General features: G+C 37.6%; 1 protein-coding gene across 3 annotated transcripts in view; it reads right to left on the bottom strand.

The window, feature by feature from the left end:
• Positions 1–2265: 2265 nt before the first annotated feature.
• UGDH (UDP-glucose 6-dehydrogenase) overlaps positions 2266–12211 on the bottom strand; it is a 33787-nt gene continuing 23841 nt past the window's right edge. For all 3 annotated transcript variants that reach the window (XM_086406084.1, XM_086406085.1, XM_086406086.1), the window contains 7 exons: positions 11640–11787; positions 9407–9501; positions 7463–7593; positions 7095–7228; positions 6508–6599; positions 6283–6393; positions 2266–3724 (listed from right to left, as the gene is read on the bottom strand). In XM_086406084.1, the coding sequence (XP_086262210.1) occupies positions 3614–3724; positions 6283–6393; positions 6508–6599; positions 7095–7228; positions 7463–7593; positions 9407–9501; positions 11640–11787 (822 nt within the window). In that variant the 3' untranslated portion in view covers positions 2266–3613. The remainder of the gene's footprint in view (positions 3725–6282; positions 6394–6507; positions 6600–7094; positions 7229–7462; positions 7594–9406; positions 9502–11639; positions 11788–12211) is intronic.

Here is a 12211-nt window from a genome sequence, read left to right as displayed (position 1 = left end):
CTATTTTGATACAGATGTGAAATTGGGAGTCATGGGTGATGTTTGCAGTCTTTGTCAGATCTCAATAGTCCATTTACTCCTTTGTTTTATTTTGGTTACATAGTCTTGAGAAAAATCCTGTCTAGTACAGCTAAATAATAATACATTATTTTAAAAATTTAAAACATCTTGCAATCTCAGGATGCTCTCCAGTTAAATATATTCCAAAAACCTGAAAGGTGATTAGCAAGAAATGTTAGATCTTTTGAATTTGTTATTCCTCCACTCATTATTTCATAATTATATCAAGACTAGAATATGTGACCAAATCTGGGTCTTCCTAGAGATTTGAGTGTGGTGAGCATGTACTGTAGAGATGTAGGTATAGTCCTTTGTACAACTGCACAAGAATGGGCAGGCCTGAATTTTGAAAGGCCAGGACAGAGCTCTGACCTTCCTAAACAATGATGCATTAAAAACAAGCACATTTAAATGTGCAGACATGGCAGGCGGCCTATACAAAATTTTTGACCGGGTGGTACAAGTTAATGCATCAGTAGTCTGCAATATGTAAAATTTGGTATGTGCCCATTTCAATATGTCTGATCCTTTTCTTTCTGTAGCACAAATGAAATTCTTTGAAAAAGTGAAAATGATAGATGGCACATAGTTTTTAATCACAAAGTCAACTAATACAGAGGTTTCTGCCCCATTTCCAATGACTAAATCGGCCAACCCCAAAACCCAATTCCTGTTTGCTGCTGCTACTGCTGCTAAGTCGCTTCAGTCGTGTCTGACTCTGTGTGACCCCATAGACGGCAGCCCACCAGGCTCCCCTGTCCCTGGGATTCTCCAGGCAAGAACACTGGAGTGGGTTGCCATTTCCTCCTCCAATGCATGGAAGTAAAAAGTGAAAGTGAAGTCGCTCAGTCGTGTCTGACTTTTAGCGACCCCATGGACTGCAGCCCACCAGGCTCCTCCGTCCGTGGGATTTTCCAGGCAAGAGTACTGGAGTGGGGTGCCATCGCCTTCTCCGAATTCCTGTTTGGTCAGATACAATTATTAATGAAACTAGTTTGAACAGGAGTTTCTCTTACTGGAAGCTGAATGCATTATTTTTGTCATACCTCACAGCTTGCAGGATCTTAGTTCCCCGACCAGGGACCTAACCCGTGGTCCCCTGCATTGGCAGTTCAGTTCAGTCACTCAGTCGTGTCTGACTCTTTGCAACCCCATGAACCGCAGCACGCCATGCCTCCAGATTCTTCACTACTGGACCATTAGGGAAGACCTGAGATTTTTATATATCCTTTTGTATTGATTTGAATTTTTAAAAATCATGTCCATGTATTATTTTCAATTTTAAGTACTAGTTAATAATCTCAAAAGTACTAGCTAATAAATCTTTTTTTTTGGCCATACCATATGGCTTGTGGGGTCTCACATCCCCAACTAGGGATTGAACCAGGCCACTGCAGTGAAAGCCCAGAATCCTAAACATGGGCCACCAGGGATCTCCCCTAAAAATAGAAACATTGTATCAATTTTTAAAAAACACAAGGTCTTTAATTGTCTTAATAGGGAAAACAATGGTAACCATCTTCTTGCAACTTTTCACATAAAGGCTCAAATTGCTATAAATTAATCTTCACTGGGGCTTCTTCCCCATTACAGCCAGGTTACATGGCTCTTTGTCTTTTGTATTTTCATCCACTTACCAGTTCTCCCACCTTCTAATCAGTAACCATGTTTTACACATTTAGTTATCAATCCTAGGCACTGAAGCATCCTGCAACTTAAAACGCCTAATTCAACTGCTTTAGCAAGACACCTTTGCGTTATAATCCCTTTACTAGACTTTAAGATTGTTAGCAGAATATAAGAATATTCTCAAGCAGAAATAAAGAGCAGGGCTAGTTAATAAGTCCACTCCCATCTCAAAATCTAAGAGTGAGGGATCATCTATTGTCTCTTTCTGTCGTTTTGTTTCCTTCACTCTAGTCTGCCAACTTTTTCTTAAAGGGTCAGATAGCAATATATATGAAACCATTTAAAATGTAATCATGTAAAAATGTAAAAGACATCTTAGCTCACAGGTTGCTGGCCAGGTTTGGCCCATGGGATTTTGTTTGCCAATACCTGGTCTGTTCTCTCCCTTTCTTGCATCATTTGAAAGAACAACATAATGCCCCTTTCTCAAAAAAGGAGTGATTTTCCTGTCTAATGTCATACTGTCACAACTTAATTAGTTACTTGCACTAGACAAAAAATACCCCACACACTGGCTTATGAAGAATATTTTATTTATGTATTTGATATCTGTACAGATGTCTCTGTCCTCATCTTTATCTCTGTATTATTGAACTGCAGAATTCCTAAACGATGAGATTTGTATCTGTTTAACTCAATTTGTATACTCTTGGCAGAGCACAAGCATCAAATGGACATATTTCAATAATGATAAACACAAGAGAAAATCAAATATAAGTCAACAAGAGACATAAGAAAAAAAGCAGATGAAAACACAAAATTCCTTATTTTAGGATTATGCTATACATTAACTTGTAAAATCTACTACTGTAAGTTTATGTATGAGATTATATTGACTTTATTACTTAAAATGGGAGAAAGTGTAGTGAGTCACAGGAATAAAATACAAAGTAAAAGTAACAAATAGTTTGGGCTTTTAGACTAAAAAACAATGATCAGTGAGGAAAAACAAGAAGAGGAATGATACAGACTTTCATTTCACTACACTGATTTTTTTCTTCATGTTTTTTAAAAAAAGATTACCTTTTTAGTCTTATTTGGATTGACTGGAAATGGGCAGTAGACTAAAGAAACCATCGATACAGCCCATTAAAACGAAAGGAGCAAAAGAACAATAACCAAACCATAGCTATAGGGTTACTGCTAATGTGGTAGCATAGACAGAAAAAAGCACAAAGGCCACACTCTGTCCATGGCACCCTCCTCAATTCAGGGAGACGAGAAATGGCATGGAACACACCCCACCCACTTAATCCAGAAAACTTTAAATCTCCATGACACTATTGGAAAGGTTAACAGGTTTAGCCCGGTATTTAGCACAGCCATTTCATGGCAGAAAATACATGGGGTGGTGGTTTAATCGCTAAATTGTGTCTGACTCTGTTGCAATCCCATGGACTGTAGCCGGCCAAGCTCCTCTGTAGAACTTCCCATGCAAGAGTACTGGAGTGAGTAGTCACTTCCTACTCCAGCAGTGAAAATATATACTTAATGACAAGTAGACAAAGTAGTGACACTGAGGAGTGTCACTCCCGTTACCATTGGATATTGAAGTGCTGCCTAAAGATATTTTATAAAGTAAAAAGTGTTTGAAGTTTAATTTTACAAAAATCAACACCATTAAAACCAACATGATTATTTGCTACTCATCCAATCACTGAGGTAACAATATTATAAAAATATGTAAAAAAATTCTAGTTTCATAATTACCAGATATGCTAATTCCTATATAGCTAGTATAAATTTGATTATTAAAAAAATAGTTTTGTTTCCTTAAAAGCACGTGGTTCATTTGTCATTTAATATCAGATAGGTATTTGCTATCTTGAAGTACCAAAAAAGTTACAAATAAAAATGGCAATGTCTATACTCTGGGTTTCTTGTTGGGCATATCCTGAAGACTAAACTTTGGAATTTCACCAGAAGGAGCATATGGAATTCTCTTTGAAGACACCTTCTTGCCAATTGTTTCAATCTAGAGGAGAAAAGAAAATTGTTAACAATACCTAAACGTAAAACTTGGTCATATAGTGAATTAAGGGTTAAAATCTAGATGATTTTTTTTCTTTTTAAAGGCAGAAAAGTTTCTCAGGTTGTGTGGGTTGCTGTGAAAGACCTTTGGTTCCTTCCATATTTTTTGTTTCTAGAGTTAGTCTACATTCCCCTTTTCATATTCATATCTAGACATGCTCCTCTCGTTCTCAACACCAGACTCCCTCCAACAGAATAGGAGATTACATGCCACTGTGGCTTTAAAAGCAGATGTGAAAGCAATAAACAGCCCAGATTCCTGTTAATTCACATTCTTTCAAACTCTATTCTAATGTCTTGTTTCCCTTATTCTAAAAAACTTGCATAAGTTATAACAGCATAGTTTTTAGAAGTTCAGGCTTCAGAGTCTGAAAGGTTCCAGTTGGAATCCTTACTGATAATCGCTGATACCTAAACTCTCTAAGGTCTTTCTTCCTTGTTTGTAAATGGTATTACCCACCTACCTCGAAGGACTGTGGTAAGGATTCAATTAGATAAAGTGCTCAGGACAGTGTCTGGCATATTAAGTTAACCTTCAATAAATCAATAGTAGTCAATTTTCATTTTGCATATTACATTCAAAACTTTTCCCCCTCTTTCCAAAGTTATCAATATTATCTTTAAAGACGCTGTTTCTTTAATAATAGTTTATCTCCGCTCTACAGCAGAGATAAATATACTACATAATTTTAATTAAAAAGGACATTTTTAATTAAAAATTAATATTTATGCTGACTCATACCACAAAGGGCTTCTGCTTTGTTTACTTATTTATTTGGCCAGGTCTTAGTGGCAGCACTCAAGATCGATCTTCATTGCTACATACAGGATATTTAACTGTGGCATGTGAACTGTTGGTTGAGGCATGTGGGATCTAGTTCCCTGATCAGGAATTGAAACCAGGCCACGTGCATTGGGAGTGTGGAGTCTTAGTCACTGGACCACCAAGGAGGTCCCTCTGCTTTGTATTACTCAATTGTCTTATTTAATGGCTTATAAATACTCTTTATTTAGCAATTCCAGTCTAATAGTTTTTTTAACCCTTACTAGAAATAGTTAATTATAAGAGCTCAAATTCATTTTAAATATATATATATGTCTTTGCATTTCTCCTCTGTATGAGTAAAACAGCAATGAGAGAAAATGTTTCTGTGCCTGCAAATAATGTTTAAAAAATAACGCTGCTAAATCATGACTGGGAAAAACAGTCCCATTACTCACTAAGGAGGGGTTGGATAGAAGAGTCCCCAGGGTCTTTGATGGAATGTGAACTGACAAGGATGTCATCTGATTTGTGTTGCAAGTTAATCTCTCATGAATGAGGAGTGGGCACTGAATTATAAGAAGGATCTTCAATGAGTCAGTGACAGGTTAAGAGAAACAGATCAGATATTTCGAACAGGGAACGAGGCCTTATCAGTACCTCTCCCAGACAGCTGGTGCTAAGCAGACGCACACAGCCGACTCGAAACACTGCCACGCTCTGCTCTGCTCTGGGACTCTGCTGACAACAATCTCCTGGCAGATTTCTTTATCCTCCCAACCTCCCCCTTGGGGCCCAGACTCCATGTCTGCTGAGGAAATGGAAAGTGGCTCTTTCTTCTTAAACCTTTGAGGCCCCTGGTAGAACTGAAGTGGATGCAACATAAAATGTATTGTGCAGCTTTCTGTCTGCTCTCCAAATGTTCCATAACTAACTGACAAGCTTTGAATTAAAAGAGAGCCAACACCACTGCAGCTCCCATACTTTTCCTTTAGACCTCTCACAGCACCAGCATAGTGCTAAGCACTCAGAGATAGAGGATCCTAAACCAACATGGGACAACTATAGTATTAAAACATTTCTATAGGAATAAATGACCTGGCCTCTGAGGGGGTCAGTGTGGTGCGCAGTGTCACAGAGCAGCTTTGGAGGCTCTAGAAAAAAAAAAATTTAATGCATACACTTTCTTACTTGATGTTTATACGAGGTAGGGTGAGGCACATCTTGCCGCTATAAACTTTGTAAGAGAGACCAAACTGAATGACCTTTAGGTTATGAATTTGAGGAGGGAGTGGAGTATTTCACAAATACCACAGAGACTTCCCAGAGAACTGACTGACGTTTTCCCAGAGTTACGTTATTGCTAAATGAGAAAATATTAAAATCATAAAACTCACAGCCAGGGATTTCCCTGGTGGTCCAGTGGTTAAGGATTCACCTGCCAGTTCAGGGGACGTGGGTTCGATCCCTAATCCAGGAAGATCCCACATGCCAAGGAGCAACTAAGCCTGTGTGCCACAACTGTTGAGGCCATGTTCTGCAGTTACTGAAGCCCACGTGCTCCAGAGCCTGTGCTCTGCAACAAGAGCAGCTGCCAAAATGAGAAGCCCGCACATCACAATGAAGACCCAGTGTAGCCAAAAAATAAATGAAAAAAATTAAAATGAAAACACTCAAAGCCATTTTAAAAAGCACACGACCAAACAAATGAAACAAAACCAATTCAGGATGATGCTTACCTGGAAGCCAATGGTTTGTAGCTCATTGTGGAGCCCGTCCAGGACACGTCGTCCATCAAAGATAAAGGCTGGTTTCAGCATTTTTTTATGAATGCGTTCATAATCCAGTTCCTATAAAGAAAGAACCAGAGAAATAATTAGAGCATATACAGGCACGCATACTCCACCCCAAATGCTATTAGAACACCTCTAAAATTTTCCTTAATCTCGCTTCCGTCACTTCACCTTAAACATGTCCCACTCAGTGCAAATCACAACGGCATGGGCACCATCACATGCTTCATAGGGATCTTTGGAAATGGTCACGAGCCGGGCCACTGTAACAACCAAAAAAAACTGGAGTAAGAGAGGAGTGATTTGAGATTCTGCATTTTAACACTAGGACTGCAGGAGGAATTGAGAGTCTGACAGAAGTGGAATGGTCTGGTTGAAATATGAGTGGGGGTAACAGTGAGGGGCCTGGAGTAGTCCCCAGTCTTTTCCCAGAAGCATCCCCTTATAATCTCTGGGGCTTTTTAAAAGAATATCTTGGGAAAATCGTTACAGTAATCTACTTCATTACTTGATTACTAATTAGTAATTACATTACTAATCCACGGGATTACTTCAAATCAAAGTTGATGAAGCAATGTCTGAGAGTTTAATTTTATTTATTTTTTTTTTGAGAGTTTAATTTTAGAGAATTGAGATTGAAAAGAGGGGCCTAGCAATGATAAAAATGACAAAAACTGAACAACCAAAGGTTTCCAGAGAATAAATAAGTTTGGGAGCCCAAACTCAAAATGACACGTGAGCGACAAAGCCTGACTTACCTTGGTCGTCCTTTGAAACTCCTGGATGAGAAAGATCCACAACTATCTGTTCTCTTGGTACTTTCGGATCATATATATGGAGGTGTGCACCTTCATCCATCAAATATTTGCTAATATATATACTAGATGACTCTCTGAAGGGAAAAACAAAACCCAGCTTTGCTACGCTTCTGAATGGCATATATTTTAATACCTATGGAATTTAATATACAGGTGAGATTCTATTTCTTGTGAGGATATGAACGTCCACTTTTTTACTCTTTATACTATACACATACATGTATTTCACATATACAGCTACCATCAAAAAAATCAGGACGAGGAGTTAAGATTCTAAAAATGGTTGAAGTATTTGAAAGAATTAATACCTTGTATCACCAGTGTCCTTTTTGAAAGCAAACCCCAAAATAGCTATCTTCTTATCTGTCACTGTATTAAACAGACTGTCTATGATCCGGGAAGCAAACCTCCTTCTCTGGTAGTCATTCATGTCTATAACCTGAAAGGACATGTACAGTTATGCAAGGATCAGTTAAAAGAGGTACAGCCTGTGCATACACTGCTTATAGCTTTGTGGTTAGTACTCTTGTATGAATACAAACCTTATGAATTAACAGGAGGCAAACGTTACCAACCTCTTTAGTATCCACAGATTAGAAAAAAAAAAAGAATTTTACCCACTCCCTTCCTTTCCCACTCCTCCCCACCCTGAAAATTTTAAGTTTCATTTGGTTTTAACTTTACATGCATCAGACTGGGATGGATGGTGGGGAGCACAGGGAAATTCCAACCCCATTTGAGGTCTGCCATGAGGCCAGCCTAAAAAGGCACTAGAAAATAGTGTTCTCCTTAGCCAACTTCTCCAAACCCTAAGGAAGCAACTAAGATCCAAAGTACTCGCTCATATGCTTAACCAGACCCCTCATCAAAACTGAGTGTGAGTAGAAAGAAAATAGAGAACAGTAAAACCACGTGCAGAGCTACAGTTGCCTCCGGATGAACCATAACACCATGAACATTTGGAGAAATTTTTAACTAAATGTTACAAGTAAAAGTCTCTGATCATCTAATCTGTTACTCTCCTAAGAATTTATAAACAAACATCATATTTGTGACCAGTAAAGTCTCTGATCATCTAATCTGTTACTCTTCTAAGAATTTATAAACATCGTATATTTGTGACCAGAGGAATTTAAGGAAAGACTTTTTTTAAGGCTCTAAGCTTCTAGAAGCCATCTCAGAGTCTGAGAGCTTGGGAAATGAGCTCAAAGCTTTAGAAAAATCAAGCCTTTTTTTTTTTTTTTTTTTTGCCACATAGCTGCAAGGCAGGTGGGATCTTAGTTCCCCAACCAGGGATCAAACCTGTGCTCCCTGCAGTGGAACCATGGAATCTTAACCGCTGGACTGCCATGGAACCTGGAAAATGAAGCCTTTATTTGCATTTTCCCCACAATGGATAGTAACATAAAGCCATTACACTAGATTGAGTGAAATGAACTTAGAAGTTTATATTTCTCTAAAAATGCTCATTTCCTTACTTTCCTACTCACTGCTGAAATCTGAAAAATTATAAACCTGGGGAAAAAAATATTTGGAAAAGATACATACACTCACTGACTGGTATCTTGAGCAAATTACTTAACACGGTTAAGCCTCAGCTTCCCCATCTATAAATGCCGCTGCTGCTGCTGCTAAGTCGCTTCAGTCGTGTCCGACTCTGTGCAACCCCATAGATGGCAGCCCACCAGGCTCCCCCGTCCCTGGGATTCTCCAGGCAAGAGTACTGGAGTGGGTTGCCATTTCTTCTGGGATAATATTAATGATGAGAACTAAGATACTACATATAAAGTGCTTTAAAGAGTGCCTGGCACAGAGTTAAGCACTCAATAAATGTTAACTCTATTTCCAGTTTGAGTAGGATCTCCAATTTTAGCTCTGTGAATCTCAAAGGGATAAAACAAATATCAACACATGCAAACCATTTGCAAGCATAACAATAGAGGTTCTTCTTTTACTTCTATCTTATGCCTTTCAAGATGAAGAACTACAATTAAAAGTTCTTGCTTTACATAGGGAGCAAATTTTGTTATTAAAATTAAAAGGAATACTTGTTTATCATAAACTTTCATCATAGCTGATTACCAAAACAGACAATTTATAACACAGAAGCTCAATAAATAAACCTAAAATGAACAAACTGAATATAATAATAATTGAGTTCCTGGAAAAAATTAATACTCTCAAAAACATTTGACAGAAAAACATGACATGTTTTAATCAGAAGTTAATCATAACCCATTGACTATAAATACCTGCTGCCAATAACGAGCTACTTCAGGCAAATTTAGAGCCTCACAGAGATAAACCAAATTCAGAACATCCTTTTGAAAGCAACTCCCACCAAAACCTGAAGAAAGAAAAAAAAAGACAATATTTTCATTTGGAACTGCACAACTAAATCATCTTATAAATTTCTGTATCATACTAATCAGAAGGCCTATGCTAGGATTTTTAATAATAAAATTTGAATGTGGGAAAATTAATGTTTGTAAATTATGTGAAATTTGCAAGAAACTAATCAACTCTATAAATAATTTCCTAATAGTTATAAATAATTTTAAATAATTACAAATAATTTAAAATAATTTTCTAACTTAAGTTTTATTGTGGCTACATTTCTATTTTTTCCCTCATTAGCTGGTACAACTGCTCCACATCTCTCACTCTAACATAGAGCTGGCAAACTTAACATTCCCAGTGAAAAATATTTTAGCCTTTGTAAGTCATGTAGTCTCTGGCACAACTATTCAACTCTGCCCTTGTTGCTCAAAAGCAGTCATAGACAATATGTAATCAAATGGGCATAGCTATTTTCCAATAAAACTTTATTTACAAAAACAAGCTGTGGGCCAGATTTGGCCTGAGGACTGTAGTCTGCCCACCGCTGTTTGAGTGCAATGCAGTATACAGTGAGGGTTGGCATGAGCTTTGAAGTCAGACACACCTAGCCACTCACTAGTTGTATGACTGAACACCTTACGAAAATTCCCCGAATCCTTAATCAGCAACACTTTTATATAACAGGTTATAAATTAAGATATATAAACAGCTGTTTCAGAACTTGTTGTATAACATGCCTTCAGGAAACAGTAGCTATTTTTATTAAATGGTCACTAGAAGAAAATATCAGAAAGACAGAAAAGGCCAGGAAATCAGTACTGAAAAATGGCATAAAGCCCCAGAAACATAGGAAGTGCTGCCAATGGCCCAATCTGTAAAAGACTCTTTTTACCTTTACATCAACTTTATTAATTTAAATCCAAAAGTATAGGCAGTTCTCATTAAACTCAGTAGTTATATCCTATAAATTTGCCACAAACACTGAATTAGCAAATACTGAAGTGCTGCTTGTAGGTAAAATACAGCATTAGGTTCCTGTGAGCTTCTGGTAATGTTTTTTGTCAACTGATCAACATAATCTTGTTTTATGTGTGCTTATACTTAGAGACACCTTATTTAAAAATATTGTTGACCTTCATTAACAATGAACTCAAAGACAACAGCACTGAAGTGAAGCTTATCAAACCACATGTATTTTCTCTGTAAGGCACATGATAGTTTGCTGACACTTTGGAACACCAGAAAAAATTTCAGCAATATTCTTGAGGGCCATTTTAAACAGTGAAATCACAGCGGGGGAAAAGCACCAAAATGCAAAAAATATGGTACTAAACAGACCACAAAAACAGCAGACATTTGCAGTATGTGAGCTAAAACAAGAAGGTAAGAGTATTGCCTTATTCAACCTCAACTGGAAATGTATGCGTTGGGTGACTCAAATTTTATGCTGCTGCGTTAATATCTGCAAATGACCATATGAATATTGATGTTGGGTTACAAACACATTTTAGCAAGTAGGCTAAATAATTCACAAATATGGAATACACAAATAATGAAAATATTTCACTAAGGTCACATTTGCCACCTCATGCGAAGAGTTGACTCATTGGAAAAGACCCTGATGCTGGGAGGGATTGAGGGCAGGAGGAGAAGGGGACGACAGAGGATGAGATGGCTGGATGGCATCACCGACTCGATGGACATGAGTTTGAGTGAACTCCAGGAGTTGGTGATGGACAGGGAGGTCTGGCGTGCTGCGATTCATGGGGTCACAAAGAGTCGGACACGACTGAGCTACTGAACTGAAATGACTGATCAGTAGGAAAAGCAAATGATAAGGAATTTTTTCCTATTGCTTCAGTAAGGTGTTACATGATTTCTGATGTGACCTAAACTTATTCTACCTAAATGTTTTAACAAAATATTCATATATTTCTTCTGAAACACTAACCATGTTTATATACTAATCAGTCACTAATTATTAAACAATATATGTAACTATTGTCTCACTTAGAAAGTCCCTGATAAGCTGAAGGCTACATGTATAATGAAATCATTATTTTAAGGGTGTCAAGCAAAGGCTTCCTTAAAGTTAGAGATCTACCTAAAAGAACCTACTTGATGTATAGAGAACTTTCACCTTACCAACACTGGCTTTCAGAAATTTATTTCCAATTCTCTGGTCCATTCCAATGGCTGTTGCCACCTCTTCTACATCAGCTCCTGTAGCTTCACAGAGGGCACTTATAGAATTAATGCTGCTGATTCTCTGGGCCAGAAAAGCATTTGCTGTCTTTAAAAAATAAATAAATAAAAGGAAGAATACGATGAACTAAAATAAACATTTTATATAATCTGCATTATATTTCATCGAGTTGATGCAAATTACTGAAGGAGATATGAAAGTTTCTGATAGGTTCAATCTGAAGAGGCAATGGGTGGGTTGGTTCAGAAAAATGTTTTAAATTAGAGAAGAAAGGTGATTAACAAAGGGTAAAAAGGGACTTCCTTGGTGATCCAGTGGCTAAGACTCTTTGCTGTCAACGCAGGGGGCCTAGGTTCAATCCCCGGTCAGGGAACTAGATCCCACATGACACAACTAAGATCCCACATGCTGCAACTAAGACCCCGTTCAGCCAAATAAACAAATATTTAAAAAATAAATAAATAAAGATGAAGATTTAAAAAAGAGAAAGTAAAAAGAAGGGAATGAGTGA

The sequence above is a fragment of the Bos grunniens genome, chromosome 6 (assembly GCF_055505025.1).
Source record: "Bos grunniens cultivar Pamir isolate PY7600 chromosome 6, Bosgru_T2T1.0, whole genome shotgun sequence".
Lineage (NCBI taxonomy): Eukaryota > Metazoa > Chordata > Mammalia > Artiodactyla > Bovidae > Bos > Bos grunniens.
Note: the sequence above shows the minus strand (reverse complement) of the source record. Positions and strands in the feature narration are given on the sequence as shown.